Source organism: Microcebus murinus, chromosome 21, assembly GCF_040939455.1.
Source record: "Microcebus murinus isolate Inina chromosome 21, M.murinus_Inina_mat1.0, whole genome shotgun sequence".
In the NCBI taxonomy this organism is placed as follows: domain Eukaryota; kingdom Metazoa; phylum Chordata; class Mammalia; order Primates; family Cheirogaleidae; genus Microcebus; species Microcebus murinus.
The window spans coordinates 19,235,138-19,250,281 of record NC_134124.1 but is presented as its reverse complement, the minus strand read 5'-3'; the positions used below and the strand labels follow the sequence as shown (position 1 = coordinate 19,250,281).

The 15,144-nt window shown below is 44.9% G+C and overlaps 1 protein-coding gene across 3 annotated transcripts in view; it reads right to left on the bottom strand.

The window, feature by feature from the left end:
- Positions 1-279: 279 nt before the first annotated feature.
- The window catches only part of GRIA1 (glutamate ionotropic receptor AMPA type subunit 1), a 287,126-nt gene continuing 272,261 nt past the window's right edge, over positions 280-15,144 (bottom strand). For 2 of the 3 annotated variants that reach the window (XM_012752752.2, XM_012752761.2), the window contains exons 15-16: positions 11,262-11,396; positions 280-3,165 (exon numbers count right to left, since the gene is read on the bottom strand). In XM_012752752.2, coding sequence (XP_012608206.1) covers positions 2,962-3,165; positions 11,262-11,396 — 339 coding nt within the window. In that variant the 3' untranslated portion in view covers positions 280-2,961. Of the gene's footprint in view, positions 3,166-11,261; positions 11,397-13,342 lie in introns of those variants that run through there. The other variant, XM_075996242.1, reaches the window with a different exon arrangement.

Genomic DNA, 15,144 nt, shown 5'->3' with positions numbered 1-15,144 from the left:
CCTGGAGGAACTTTGGTAGCTGAAAGTCAAACCCTGCCACACTATGCAATTGAAACCATGGCCCCTGTAAGTAAAATACTACTCTATTTATTTTTTTGTTATCCTATTTGGATGAATAATGCACAGTGTTCTAGTTCAGCTGAAATGACTTGAGATCTATTTGTGAGTCAGGTACAGTGGTCACTGTGAAAAACATACTAGTCTTAGGCTTAGCAGTAAGGAAATAATCGCTAGAGCCCCTGCTTCAGAAATGGCACAAAAATGGAATGGACAAATATGAAAAGTAGATAATGGATCCACAGTGATTTAATTCTTGGTGATATTTTCATTTTATGCGAATACCAAAAAGAAAAAAAACCTGGCTATTTGAAAGAAAAACAGGAACCAAAAAATATATATATATATATCTAGTGTTTGATCAAGCAAGAATCCTTTCACACATCTGCCAAGAGAGTTACTAATAAAACAAATATAGATGTTAAATAAAAGGCCCAGGTACCAAAGAGCAAAATTTAATGAAAGCCAGAACTGTTAAGTATGGATTCCTGTTGAGAAAAATGTCAATCTCTTTCAGAGTTTTCCCAATGCTCTATTTTTAAGAAAAGTGTAGTAAAAATACATAATACAAGTTAACTTTTTTCTTGCTTTTGTTTTTGCTTCACCCCTCCACTGATGAAAAGCATCTTCCACAGGAGTCTGGGAACCCCTCGCAGCAGAGACCCTCATTTCTAGCACAGACAGTCTCTCTCAAATCATGTTACTGGTGGGCTCAGTGGCTGGAGAGGCATCTTACCAGGCCAAAGGCAAAAGGTCTTTGAAGCTTGTTGATGGTAGAGGGTTATTTCCAACTCTTCCGAGATGCGGACTCCCTAATGGTGGGTCACGTCAGATTCTGCAGTGGTAGGCTGAGGGCTGAGAAAAATCTGGTGCAAGGGCAGGGCAGTGTGGGGGTGGGCATCAGCTGGCAGTAGTGAAAAGTGATAATTCATCTTGAGGGTCCTGCTTCACGGACCTTGCCCTCATTACATGTGAGAGACTGAACGACAGCACTTGAGTGAAAAGGGTGAAGAGTTTGGTTTTGGAATGACTCTTTGCTATGGCTGATGACAGGAGAATGGGAGAGACATAGAGGTGGTAGGTGTCCACTGAGAGAATCCACAGATAAAGCCAATCATTCTGCACCTACCCCAAGGTAGGCTTTGAAACCTTTAACATGTCAATTGCTAATGATAACCCCTAGCAAAGAAGACTGGATAGAAGTAGAGGGTAAGGAAACAAGCCAGATTATGGTTATCAATAAAAGCCAATGACACATGGCACACACTGAATCATGCATCTAGGAGAGTGGATACTGGAGAGCTGGAAGCCAATTGCACCAAGAATGAGAGTTGGGATCTCCAAGAAAGCTGTGTGCCAGGAACTGCCCCTTCCAACCAAAGTTGCAGTCAGCCTGGGCTTCTCTCTATGAACCATATCACTTGTCCAATCTTGCTTTAGTTCAGCTTGTAGTTTACAGTCATGGGTGTATTGATTCTAGTCACTGGAATACAATGTCCTCATTCTCTCTTAACTGGAGGGAAGGTCAGCCTCCTTGGGTTAGAAGTTGGGGTCAGGGATCTTAAGGTTCCCCAAATGTCAGTATCAACTTAATCGATCTCCCTATCCATCTTCAAATAGTTCGGCCTTGGGTATCTTGCTTTCTCAAGATGATGGAGCATTATCTGGCCACATGCTAAAACAACACTGTATATTAACACAGAAATCCAAGTTCTCTGCTTCAGCATTTATCTAAACTTCATATTTGGTTTCTCAAACCTAGGACAGGGTGCACCATGGAAAGCTCTATTGCATGTGGGCTTTGATGAGGCTTCCTCTTCCAAAATTCATCCATCACCTTCCTTTTGCATTTAGCTTGCATAGCATTGCCCCCCAAATCAGAGGCTCCACAGAGAAAGAGTCTACTCCACAATGGGGTTCCTGCTCAGATGTTGAGCACAGGAAAAGTGGGAATTGTGGGCGATATCTTCCCAGCTGTCAGCTTATCCCAAGCTCTACTTGGTTTAGGAGGCCAATTTCCCTTCAGCCACCAGAGTGCCTTTCAGCTGGAGCACACCAGAAGGACATACTTCTCAGGGCTCAGGTTGACCCTGTGAAGAAATACACCATACCACGGCCCATGGCACTTACACATTCTAGGGAGCTTTTTCTGAGCAGCAGTAACTTCAGGAGTCCTCCTCTGACTGCACATTCACCCTTGCCCTCTCCACCACCCTCACGCTGAATTGCTTTTCACATGTGTCCTCAACTAAATCAGTGCATAGGCAGTGCCCCACCTGGGGAAGGCAGCCCAGTTCTGCAACGTCTGTCTCCATCCAAGGCTGGGGGCCAAGGAGTGGAGGGAACGTGGAGAGCCCCCATGGTGAATTAGTTTGAAGGTTGCTTTTTTCCTTTTGCTTGCTTGTAAGGTGGAACAAATCTTGAATTTCCAATCTGAAAACTGAAGAGGGATGGGTAGGGAGTTGGGAATAAGTGAGGAGAAGGAAAGGGTCTAACAGAACCTGCAAACCATGGATATTAATTAGTAAGGAAAAAAATTGCACACACTAAGACACATTAACAACTCAATTAAAAGAAAACAGTGCAGTTTCCTCATTAGTGTTCCAGTGGCTCCACTGTCAGAGACACAGGATTCATTAGACAGGGTTACTCTCCCCTTATTGCAGTACAGTGCTAGATATCATCCTCACTTAGCAAACGGAAAAGGGTTAAAGGACATCAAAAAAGGAAAAGGGACAGCAAAATGGTTTTTCAATTCTTCAGGAAAATCTGTTGAATCGTCCTCCTTGTGGTCGCAGTGGTGGGTGGTGGTTGCGTTTCATTTTGTTGTTTTTGGCACTGAAGGGTTTGGAATGGGGCTGGGGGAGCCTAAGCCTGCTCCCCAGGGGTCTCCGTCCACTCCAGTTACAATCCTGTGGCTCCCAAGGGCATCCCTGAACTGTGGCTCATGCAGGGAATTGATTGCATGGACTTGGGAAAGTCGTGGCTGACCACCCGGCCATTCTCTCCACTGCCACCGCTGCCGCTGGCTCCTGCCCCGCTGTTCCGGGGGAGGGTCGATGTCCGTATGGCTTCATTGACGGATTGCTGTGGGATCAAACAGAAACCCTTTTCAGGAGGACCGGGGGTTCCTCCCCGGGTCCTTGGCAATGACTGGCAAGGGGAATGAGTCAAGACTGGATTTAAAGTGTAACTCCAACTCTCCTCCCATATCCAACTCTTTTTCTATTATAAAATGCTAATCCTGACTTCCCAGGAACTCACAAAACTAGTGCGTGGCTCTGAACAAGTCTGATCCCCTGTCTGAGCCCCAGGTTTAATGATTAATGAGGTGTGCTAGATTGGGTGAGCTCTTTGCTGGTTCTTAATTTCAGTGATTCCTAAAGGTCAAATATGTCATTGGTATTATTGATGATGATAAATGTAGCAACACAATCAAGTGGAAAAGCTTCTGGGAAGGGGGTTTAGGAAACTTGGGTTCTAGTTCATGTTCTGACATCAATTACTTGTATGACCCTGTGCATATCTCCTTACTTTTCTAAACCATTTACATTTCCATGTCTATAACATGTGATTATCTGTGCTCTTATAGACTTTTATTAGCAAGAATGGTGCTACTGCATGAAAAATGCTTTGACATGTTAAAAGAAATTGAGGGTGTGTTTTGTTGGGTTAAAATAAAAGACTGCCTCAGATTTACTTCAGGAAAAATGCTATCCTACCTTCTAGCAGCATGTGTTAAAGGAATGAAGGATGTTTTTGAATAAAACAATATGCAAGATGTAATTGGAAAGGGGCATGTGCTAAAGAAAAATGAGAATGCATTCCAAAGATCATCATCTGTGTATCAGCTGCTTCCTATCAGCATGGAGAATCTGCACTTCTAGAGCGACACATCAGATCAGCGCCACAAATCTTGTGATTTCTAGAATGTTGGAATTCTAGATCTGAAAAGGACTTTAAGGATGACCCCTGAGATAGATGAGTTAAGTGGGATATTCAAGATCACAAGGTAGGTCCAGAGCCATATCCTATTAGAAAAGAGGAAGGGTTCTTTTCACAGTTCCTTTGGAGAAAGAAAATTCATCATATGAAATCCAAACCCTTATCTCTTCCTGTCCACCTCTAGTTTCCCATTTAGAGACAGTCATAGAACTTTTGGCATGGAGTTTGGTTTCTTGATGGAAATCAAGATAAGGCAGAGGAATTATGTATGGGTTGAGATGTTTCTTTCTCTAAGACCAACCTTACACCTTCTTCAGGGCTTATTATGTTCTCTCCTCCTTCTGGAAGTCTTCCCAGACTACACCAGGCTACTGCAAGTACTGGCCCCTATCATATGATACGTGTGCATTATACATCCTCTTATAATGGTTCTGCCTCAAGTGTGTAAGTTTTGTTTTCTGTAAGAGAGCTGTTTGATCATGTCTTCTCAATCGTTAGCAAGCCCCCGGAGTGTCCAGCGTGCATTTAGGTGCAGAATAGATTTTTTGAATTTGTCTAAGAAAAGCCAACTACCTAGGATCCTTCTCACAAACTCTATGGCTTTCTTACTTGCACATTGCCATGATTCTAGTAACCAGAGAAATCAGTCAACTTACTGTGGCCACACAGAGATAAACAGGGAAGATTTGACCTAATTTTTATTTTTTCTGCTATCCTTCTATTACTGGCAAGCAATTCTGACAATATTCTAAAATGTTCTTTCTTTTTAAAATCCATGATTCAGACAGATTTGCCCCATATGATGCTCCACCCACGCTGGTTCTGTCTCCTTCTCAAACCCTGGGACTTGATTTATTTACATTCTTCCTTGGCTGTCCTCCACGGAAGAGGAAGTGCGACCTGGATTGAATTCTTCTAAGTCAAAGGCCAAATAAATGCTACAGCGATGACACACGAGGGAAATGTGAAACGAAAACATGAGGAATTAATGGTTACTTATTCTCACCTAAAAACATGTTGAAAAGAAAGTAACACTTTATTTATATCTGTGGGAAATATGGAAACTTCTATAGATTAGCTTGGAATGTCTATCCTTCATGATTTTTCTCTGCCATGTCTCTCTAATTAAGAAAATTTAAAGTTCACACAGATCACCTTGGCTTTTGTTCCCCCAAAAGCTCACATATTCCCATGATATTCCATTGAGGTTGGTGGTGCTTCATGAACTTATCTTAAAGAACAAGATCCATGGCACAGTCAACACTAGGGCTTGCCAAAGTCTGAGATAACTTAGCCAGACAGATAACTCAAAACTTCCAAGGTGACACCATTAGAATTGATTGTCAAGGAAGCTGAGGGCTTCTCAGAGGTGGGTGACTCCATGCCCCCATCGTCGCTGGATACTGCCTTTTTACTGGCTTCCTTTCTAATGCATTTATGGAATCTCAGGAAAGAGCTGAAAAGAGTCAAACCTTTGGAGTGGAATGCAATGCTAAAGGTGAACTAGATCACTAGTTCTCAAACATGGTTGCACATTGGATTCACCAAGGAAGTTTTGGGGAAAAAATCCTGATGCCTAAATCTTACCCTAGAGATGCTGACTTAATAGGTGGGGTGTATGTAGAGTTCTAAAAGCTTAAAGGTTGAAACACACCGATCTAGTTTACCCACTCATTTTACAGAGAGACTTACAACTCACGACTGACTTGTTTTAGGTAACCTAGTGACAAGGCAGATGACCTTCTAAATGTGGTTCTTCCTACGCCCTGTAGCTAAACAGTCCTAAGCTGATGTCATTTCTCCTCTCACCTTTAGGAAATGTGGTTCTCTTTTGTTTACCCTTGACATACCAGCCATTCTTAAAATCCATCTGTGTAGCTGTGGTCATTGTTGCTTTTGAAACTGAGTTGCAGAAAAGGATGAGTGAAAAGTCTAACTTCAAATCCCCCCAGATTGACTCTTCAGAGACTCATCCCTCCAACAGTGACTACATGCTGACTTCTCAGCCACTTGCTTTTCTAAGAAAAGTCCGCCCAGCCTCTTGCACATCATAGAACATCCTAATAAAATCTTAAGACTCACTAATGACCTCATCCTCCAGGCATGTGTGGGAGGAACAAGAGTGACCACCTGCTGCAGAGGGTGCTCTCCCTGTATTATCAAGTCTCTCAGCCGCTCATTAATCCCAGGGAAATGTGCAAGCCCTCAATCGCTGTTTCTTAAACATGCCCCGTGTTAGCACAGCCACATATAATTTTGAAAGGTCAGCAGCTCTCCTGGGGTTGGGAGAGACTGGGGATTATTTTCCATTGGGAGCAAGGTGGTGAATAATAAAGACTCTGGTTGTCTTTGATATCAGCTAAGCACTCAGGTTCTAGTCTGTCTTCTCATGCACGGGGGGGGGGGATCTGAGACCTTATTCAATTTGGAATGTCTTAGGTTATATATATGTCTTAATTGCTATTGTATGACAATTTAAACTATATTCAAATGCTGTGGGCTGTGTGAAGTCCCTCTCTGAGTCTCTCACTCACAGGTGCCATCCCTTTCCCTCAGTCTCTCTGTGTTTCAGGCTCCCTGGCCTTCTCCTCATTTCTGGGCAAGAGTTTGAGTCTTTGGGTCTTTAACACTTGTGCATCCTTGGCTGGCAACTCTCTTTCTCTGGTTCATGCCTTTCATGCTTCAAGTCTGTTCAATATCACTTGCTCAGGGAAGCTACTCTGGCATCCCCAGGCCCCAATCTCCCATCAGGACAGGCTTCTGCTCTATACATGACAGCACCGGCCACTTTTCTTCACTAACACTCATTGAACGTGCAAATGCTGCTCAGTTTCTGTCTTCCCCATCAGACCCTCAGCTTCCTGAGAACAGAAGCTGTATCTGTTTTGTTGCTGACCATATCCTCAGTGCCAAGCATTGTCTAGCATACAGTGGTGCTCAGTATGTCTTTGTGGAAGGGACGCCTGTAGGGTGCCTTCCCACTGTCTCTGTGACCCTTGTCCTGTGTCCTGCTCATTGGCACATCAAAGAGACTCAATGATGCCTAGAAAGGGATCAAATACCATAGTCAACCTTAGCAACTAGATCAGGCTAACCTAAGGATAGGGCTGCATTTCCTTTGCCTTTGTGATCAGCAGGGTGGCTGGGACTGGAGGGACACATAGTAGGGGTTCGAAATGATCTGTTGCCACATAGTTGAAGCAGGAGAGAGAAATTTAGAAGTGGCTTGGGTAGTACTAAGAGCCCTGGCTTTGTGGAGGCCAGGCTGGAGATCTAATTCCTGTTCATTCCAGCTACTGGTTTGTGTGACCTAGCTAGGACAAGCTACATAGTTTCTCTGAATCTATTTCTTCATCTGCAGGATTGCAAGAACAACACATTACATGGTTAATGGAAATGTATAGAAAGCACTTTCAACTTAAAAGTTATTGAAAGAACTGTCTTTCCTTCTTCCCTTCTTTTCTTCCTTCTCTCTCTCCTGTCCTTTTTTCATTTCTACCTACTCTTCCTCCCCCACTCATCCGTAAAGAGTGGAGAAAGGCCCTTTAAACACTGTTGAGACATGAGAAACTGGCCCAGAGCTAGTTCAGGGGCTCAAGGCCTGAAGAGCTGGCCAAATACTGTGATTAAGGAAAGAAACAAGGGTGAAAGTTCCTGCCAAAGGTCCTTGTCACCATCGATTTGGGTCTCTGTGTGAGGTTGGGGGCTGCACTTCTGAAAAGAGCTAATTGCTTTTGGAGAAGGCAATACACAGAATAATAAAGAGAACTGGGAAGTTGGAAAGTCTGAGAAGTGAGTGGAATACATTCCACTTATCTCTTTCGGATAAGAGAGGAGTTGATGGAGCTTTAACAATTAAGGGCTGGGTTGGTTAATAAAGAAAGTATCTTTTCTGCTGCTTGAAGATTAGAAATTCTATTAGGAAGCTCAGCGAGTTGGGCAGAAGTCATGCCAATCATTGGAAATAATTATAGAAAATTGGGGTGGAAGACATTGAATTAATGATTCCAAGGGACCCTGATGTTGCCTTCTGAGAAATTAAACATCTTCATCGTAAAGGGAAGGGGGAGAATATGTCCAAGAAGCTATGCCATGACTTGATAGCCTCTTTTAGAGATTTCTGTCTTAACCTGAATACTGCGACTTCAGTGGTAAAGGTCAACATTGTCCTGGTTTTAAGAGGATTCCAACCTTTAGCCGCCCTGGTACCACCACCTGGCACTAGCCATGATGAGTGGGAGCCACGGTTATTTCAGAGGAAGGTCTGGATGTCCAGGAGGTTTCCAGCTTGGTGGATGCTTAGTCTCATCACATTTTATAAGCATAACCAGATGGGGCCCAAACTACCTGGGATGGCATTATTTCTCATTCCTGGACTGGGTGCTTTTGATGGCAACATTTGCTTAAACTAGGAGCAGCTCCCTTCCATGCCTTGTCTCAGCCTCCAGGAGACTTTGTCCTCCAGATACAAAGCCACAATGATTTTACTAACACTTACCCTGGGTGTGGAGGATGTCTAAAAAGAAATGAGACACAGCTTCTTACCTTAAGGAATTCACACTCTATACAGCTCAAAAAAAAAAAAAAATAGCACGTGTAAGTAGGGGCAACAAAAAGGACAGTTTTAAGGAAGATGTAGCTGGCCACTAATAGCAGCTATTCTCATAAATACTAGTTATCATTGTTATCATTATTATTTATGGAGGGCTACTCTGGCCCAGGCATTTTACCAAGTCCTTTATATCCATTACTTCATATAATACAAAAGTTTTATGAGGTATGTACTATTACTGCCCCCATTTTATAGAAAGTGAGGATCAGAGAGTTACTGAAACTTGTCCAAGATGACACAGTTAACAAATGGAGCAGATAGGATTTATGCCCAAACATTCAGTCTCCAGAGCTTCTTCTCTGGACCACTACACTGCTCTGTGTCCTAGGAGAGGACACTCCTGTGATCTGTGCTGTGTCCTAGGGGACAAGGAGTCCTGTGATCAGTATTGGGCTGACTCTGGGCCTCGGGTTCAGGTCGTGATATGCAGGGAAGGCTTTGGGGTATTGGATGGATCATAGCTCCCCTAACTCTTGCCCTGCCCCCTCTTTGCCACTGGAGTAGCCTTTACTCACTTTGGGGGTAACACAGGAGAGTCTTTAGTCTTATGATTTGGATGGAATGGACAAAGAAAACTTTGTGTAGCTTCTAGGATTCCTTGCTGTGTTCAGCTGAGCTCCTTGGAGGTCTACACTTGGTTTAGGGTCTGAAGCCCACGTCTTTGCTGTCTTTGCCTTTTCTAAGAGGACCTAGTGATGGGCGAGCTCATCAAGGGTAGGACTGAGGTGTTCCTAGGTCCCCTGGCAAAATGCCATTGCACTTACATCACTTAATTGTTCCTCATTATTATATCTTGGGAAGGTTGCCTTTTAAATGGGCCTATATAAGAGAGGACAGGGTGAGGGATCAGCCTGCACAAAGGCACATGGGTGGGAAGCACGAGGTGGGCGGCTGGGTGTGGAGTCTGTGAGGAGAGCAGATTGTTGGGGCTGGTGGGGGGTGGCATGCTGGAGCTATGATGTGGAAATGCTGAATGCCAGGACAGAAGGCCCTCCTACCCCACCTCCACCTCCCCATACACAGAACTGAATACAGAGTTTCCAGACAGAAGGGCAAATGTGCAGAGATGTCTTCTCCAGGGGTGACCCTTGAGGCATAGGTAGGATGGGGGCCCAAGGCAGGGAGAGGCTGGGCAGGAGCTTATGTTTGTGATTTAAGAGTGGGTGTGCTGAGCTTGGGGGCAATGGCCTCCTGAAAAGTGAGCTTCTTAGGGAATATTCCAGGAAGGCAAATTTTACCAATGGATCTTATTATTTAGTCAAGCTAACAATCTAGGGCTAGACCAACATACTACCACTGGTACCTTGCCCTGAGTCACTGCACTTCTGTCCCCTTCTCAGCCTCAACCCCACCTATCCTAATTATTGGCTCTTCCCAGAAGCCTTCTCCAATTTCTTCCTCCTTTAAATTCCTAGAGTCCTTCCTATCTATAGCATATGTCATCTTATTGAGTAATTTTTCTGGGCTTATTCTTTCTTTTCTCCTTCCTTTTTTTTTTTTCTTCTTCTTTTCTTATTAGACACAGAATCTTGCTATGTTGGCCAGGCTGGATTCAAATTCCTGGTCTCAAATGATCCTACTGCCTCAGCATCCCAAGCAGCTGGGACTATAGGCGTGCACCACCATGCCTGGCTTCATCTGTGCCCATTTTTTGGTTGAAGTGCAAAGGTGCTGAAGGTCACAGATTGCCCCTCAGCCCTCTCTGCTCCCTCACAATACCTTGATTATGGTATTGTTCACACAATTAACTTCCATAAATATTTTCTTACTGAAACTAAATGATAAAATATGAGGAACCATGAAACTCACTTAATCCAAACTCCCTTTAGGTGCTTGAATTCATATCCTTGTCAGGAATTAGCCTTCCTCTACTTGTGTACCCTCAGTGATGGAGAGCTTGCTACTTTTTGGGATATTCTATTCCATCTGTGAGTAGCTCTGTTAGAAAAGTAGGTTTTGCATGTTGTGTTAACATCTATTCTCCGTCACTTTTGGTCATTTGCTCTTGTTGTATACTTTGAGATCCCATAGAACTGGTCTGTTTTCTTTCCTACCTGGAAAGTGCTCATATTTTCACACACAGCCCTTAAATCCCACACAACTCTTCTCTCCTCCAGTTCCCTTCAGCTGTGTTTCATGTGGTTTGGGGTCATCTAACTAATCTTCTTACCTTTCTCTGGGAGTGATCCTCTAGCCAAAGTCTACCTCACAGCATGGAAACTGAGCAAAGACCCAGTTCACCAAGCACAACAGGATCAGCACAGAGCAAGGCAGGCTTCCCTTCCCTTCTTTTGGGAGCTATACTTCTATTGATGCCACTTCAGAGAGAATCAGCCTTTGTAGCACTCACTCTTGCCTCCCGCTGGGCCGACTGTCCACTCCAACCCCTCACCTTTAATCTCACTGACCCCTCTCTGGCTGATGCAATTGTTCTCGTGGGCCTTGTATTTGCCCTGACACACCCTGTCTTCCTTTCTTTCTCATGGCTGTCTCTGTCCCTGTCACCTTCTTCCTAAGAGCTTTCTGCTTCCTGTCTTGGGCTGACTGCAACCACTTGTCACCCCCCCCCCTTCTAGCAAAGAGACCCCAAGAAACCCAGCTGTATCACAGAACAGTTTAGGAAAAAGGCTCGGGAAGACGATGCCACCTTCATCCGCTTGGATTCGCTACGGGATTTGTAGCAGAACTCAATTAAGGCAACCAGCATGGCTAGTCCGAGTCCTCCGATCAGGATGTAGAACACGCCCGCCACATTACTGAGGCTCAGAGCGCTTGTCTTGTCCTAGGAAGGGAAGAAGGGGAGGGGGGAGAAATAAAGTGAGGCAGGAGGCCGAAGACCACCCAAGCAACAGCATATGTACACACATACACTCGACCCCACACCCTCTTTGACATTCACAGTAGTTGGAAAGGCTTTTTATTCATTGATCCAGTGTTAAACATTCCCCAGGAAAAAAATATGTATAAAATTTCCAACCATCCTTGGTTTTGTTGAATTTATAATTATATTTTCCCCTCCTCAACCTTTTCTGGGGTGGGAGATGCCACAAGAAATTCAGGGCACCTGGTACCAGGGCCTGCACCCTCAAATTTACCCCATTCTTTTAGAAAACCACATCCCTTCCTTTTCAGCTCAGCTCCCTTCCCTCTGTTGCTCAGCAACGCATTGGCCTCGCTCATTGTTTATGTCTCCAAGCGTTTTTCTGAGACTTGGTACTTAAAATGAACTTTCCCCTAGATGTGCATTCGATTTCAATTTAATAAGACAGTTATTGTACGTATAATAAAGACCAACTGATATATATGTTAACTTACTGCTCTGAGCCCTGATTTAGGGGGAAAAACTGGGGGGCTTAGAATAATAAAAAGGCACTGAGATAGAAAAATGACTATTAAATCCCAATAATTATGCTTAATTGGTGTCATTTTTCTGTTGGCGGTGCTCACTAAAAACACTGGGCAGATCCAGGTGGCTGGATTTAGAAATCTTTGTTGACTGCAGTGAAAGATCTTGCACTGGTTTTGCATGAGCAGGGTCACTGAGAAAGGGGCTTAATTCCTAGGAGCCTGGGAATAAGTACTTGTGTCCAATTGAGGTGGACAGAGCTCACTCTGTAGAGACTAAGGAAGGCCATTGATCTGGTGAGACCATTCCAGAGTTCTGTCACCTCCAGTAGGATTCAACAGTGGGGGCCTGAGGGACAATACTTTTCTAGGAGGTGTGAGAACACTCAAGCAAAACTGGTGGTCGCAGTGGGAGGTAACAGCTAAGGAAGAGGGACAAAGTGCTTAATCAACTTCTTGACACAGGTTAAAGAACATCTTTACATCTTGGAAGAATACTCATCCCTGGATGAGTGGTGGTTCTAACATCTTTGTTTATATTATAATATTTGTTCAGGTACAACAAGTGTCTCATTGAATTAAAATGAAATGCATGCCTCAACTGCCATAGGCACACATCATCTTTGGCTGGTTGGTGGCACTGGATAGGGTATGGCCATTATACCTCTCCATGTGTTCCTTTTCATGTGGGGCTATAGGTGAGCCAAGGGGTGGACTCTGTTGCCCTAGGGATTCCTCTGATGTCTGCCTATTAGAATCTGGGCATGTGGAAAGGAATCTCTTGTTGATCAAGTCAGTGGCCTCTGCCCTAGTTCTACTTGGTGCATTGTACAGGATTCAGCAGGGCTGAGCTTGGGGATTGCAGCTGGCAGTAGCAGCATGCCTTCCATCCCCAGAAGCAGCCTTGGCCAGCAGAGCTGTAGGATTATCTAAAGCATACCCCCTTGGTGGCTTCCTGTATTGCTAAAGCAGATGGCTCTTGAATATAGGTTACACTTGGCAAGGCATAGCCTGGCTTTGGAAGCAGTGGAATGATTATTCAAAGGATTCAAAGGGGCAAAATTTCTCCTGCTCTGGTATAATGGCCTGAATAAAGAAAATGTGCAAAAACGAGTCCGGTGCTTGGTTTGAGAGTTGGCTGAACAATAAATTCTTACTCTACATGATTTTCAGAACTCTCAAAATGCCTCCCTATTTGTTGTTCAAGAGGCGTGTCACTCTTCCTCTGGAGAGGAGTTCTTTAGAGTCCTTGGGCGACTTGCGACTAACAGAAGTTCTACAAAACTCTTCTGTTCAGATGGCAGTAGGGGCGGGGTGGGAGGTATCTTAGTACATTATCAGCTCACACCTTAGCAAAGAGTGGCCGACAGTGAGGTTCGGGGAGGGCGGGGGGGAGGGGGCACACTAAGGGAGGTTGGTGCACAAGAAGGCTGGAGGCTGCTGACTTCACAAGCTGATGAGCCTTTTAGTTGCTGAGGCACACTTTGTCCCTTTGGTCACTGAAGCTGTTTTCTGCTTCATGGTCTTTTCTAAGTTCATCTTGGTTGTGGATGGCCTTCAAGCATAAGGGAGCAGTGGGTACTTTTTTCTTTTATTATCTTCAAAAGACCCTGAGAGGCTATCTGCCTCTCTGGCTGTAGAAGGTGAAGTTTCCACTTCTGGTATATCTGGGAAGGGATTAGGATCAGATCTTTATATGGAAATGAGGGGAAGGGGCATGTTCTGTACAACTGCAGGAGGAGGAGGTCCAGTGACTAATTTTGTCTGGAGTTGGAGAGCACCCTTCTCTTCTGTAGGAGGTCTCTGGCCCAGCGAGATGGGAGTGTGTGTGTGTGTAGGGGGGTTGGGGGACACATTCCATACAAAGAGGGCTGCTGGATGTATAGAAACAGCTACCTCTTGCAGGACCCACAGTGTCACTGATCCTTATTTATGCTGACACAATTCTGTAGTAGCAGGAATCAAGGAAGACCTCTGGAATCAAGTGGGAAGCTGGGCCCTATGGCCACCAACATCAGGAATAACATAACCATCCAACTTGGCATCATTTAATAGGGTGTAGGATGAAGGGCTGGTGCTGGTGTGGACTAAGTCCAGATAGTTGAGGAGTTCCCATGTAGATAAGATTTTGAGATTCTCCTAATGTGTTACATCATTAGCTTTTTGATAGCATCAAGTTTAGATCTTTCTGAGGAGGCCCAAGGCCACAGTCTTCTGTTCAGTTGCTTTTACTGACTCTCTTCGACACACTCAGTTGGAATATAATGGGGCAGGCTGGGGCAGGGACAAAGATCCTTTCATGTGAGGGCCACAGCTCTGATTCCTCTTCTGGCTCACGGTGTCCACACGAGAGGGAGCTTCCTCGTGGACCTGTGTATAGACAGCTGTGTTCATGCTTCCCAGGCAAGCGACACACTTCCCAGTTAGACCAGGGAAAGGAGAGAGGTGGAGTTGGAGTCTTCTGAGCACCCCTCCAGTGGACCTCATTCTCCTCCCACCCCAGAGCAGCTGCACACCCCAAAAGCCAGGCAGCTTGTTGGTGGGAGTGAAAAAGTCACAACTCGTCCCTTGCCAGGCGTGGAGAAAGAGAGTGACAGTGCTGAGAAGAGTGACAGGTGAACAGAAAAATTAAAATCCTGTCTTTCAGGATTGCTGGGCTTGTTGCTGTGGTGACGAGGCCCCTTCATCTGTTCCCCTTAACCTGTTGTCTTGAATCGCTGCCTCCCGCATGGGGAAGGGAGATTTTCTCCCATATTTCTACTTGTTCTTCCCACGTACTGGGGGACTGTCCCAGACTGCCTCTGAGTTTCTGAGCCAACATTCCTTCCAAGAATGTGGGGCTGGCTTGTGAGGAGGTCTGAGCTGGGCTATGGCAGACTTGAAGCTTTCTAGAAGGCGTATGTGGAAAGAGCTGGGGAGGAGCCAAGGCCTTTGGCCATCAGACCAGTCTTCCCACTGAGACTGGAGCTGCCCATCAGCAAGGCCTGCTAAATCTGGGCCAAGCTTCAGTTTCTCCAAATGCTTCCGTTCCTTCCTGTCTTCCTGGTAAAAGCACACACTCTCACAAAGCACAGGATGCAGCTTTGCTCCTCTCTACATGCTAGCAGGATTCCACACGTTTTCTGACACGCTTACGACTGGACTTTTAGGGGCTGTCCACAAACCTTCCACATGCTGAGTCTGTA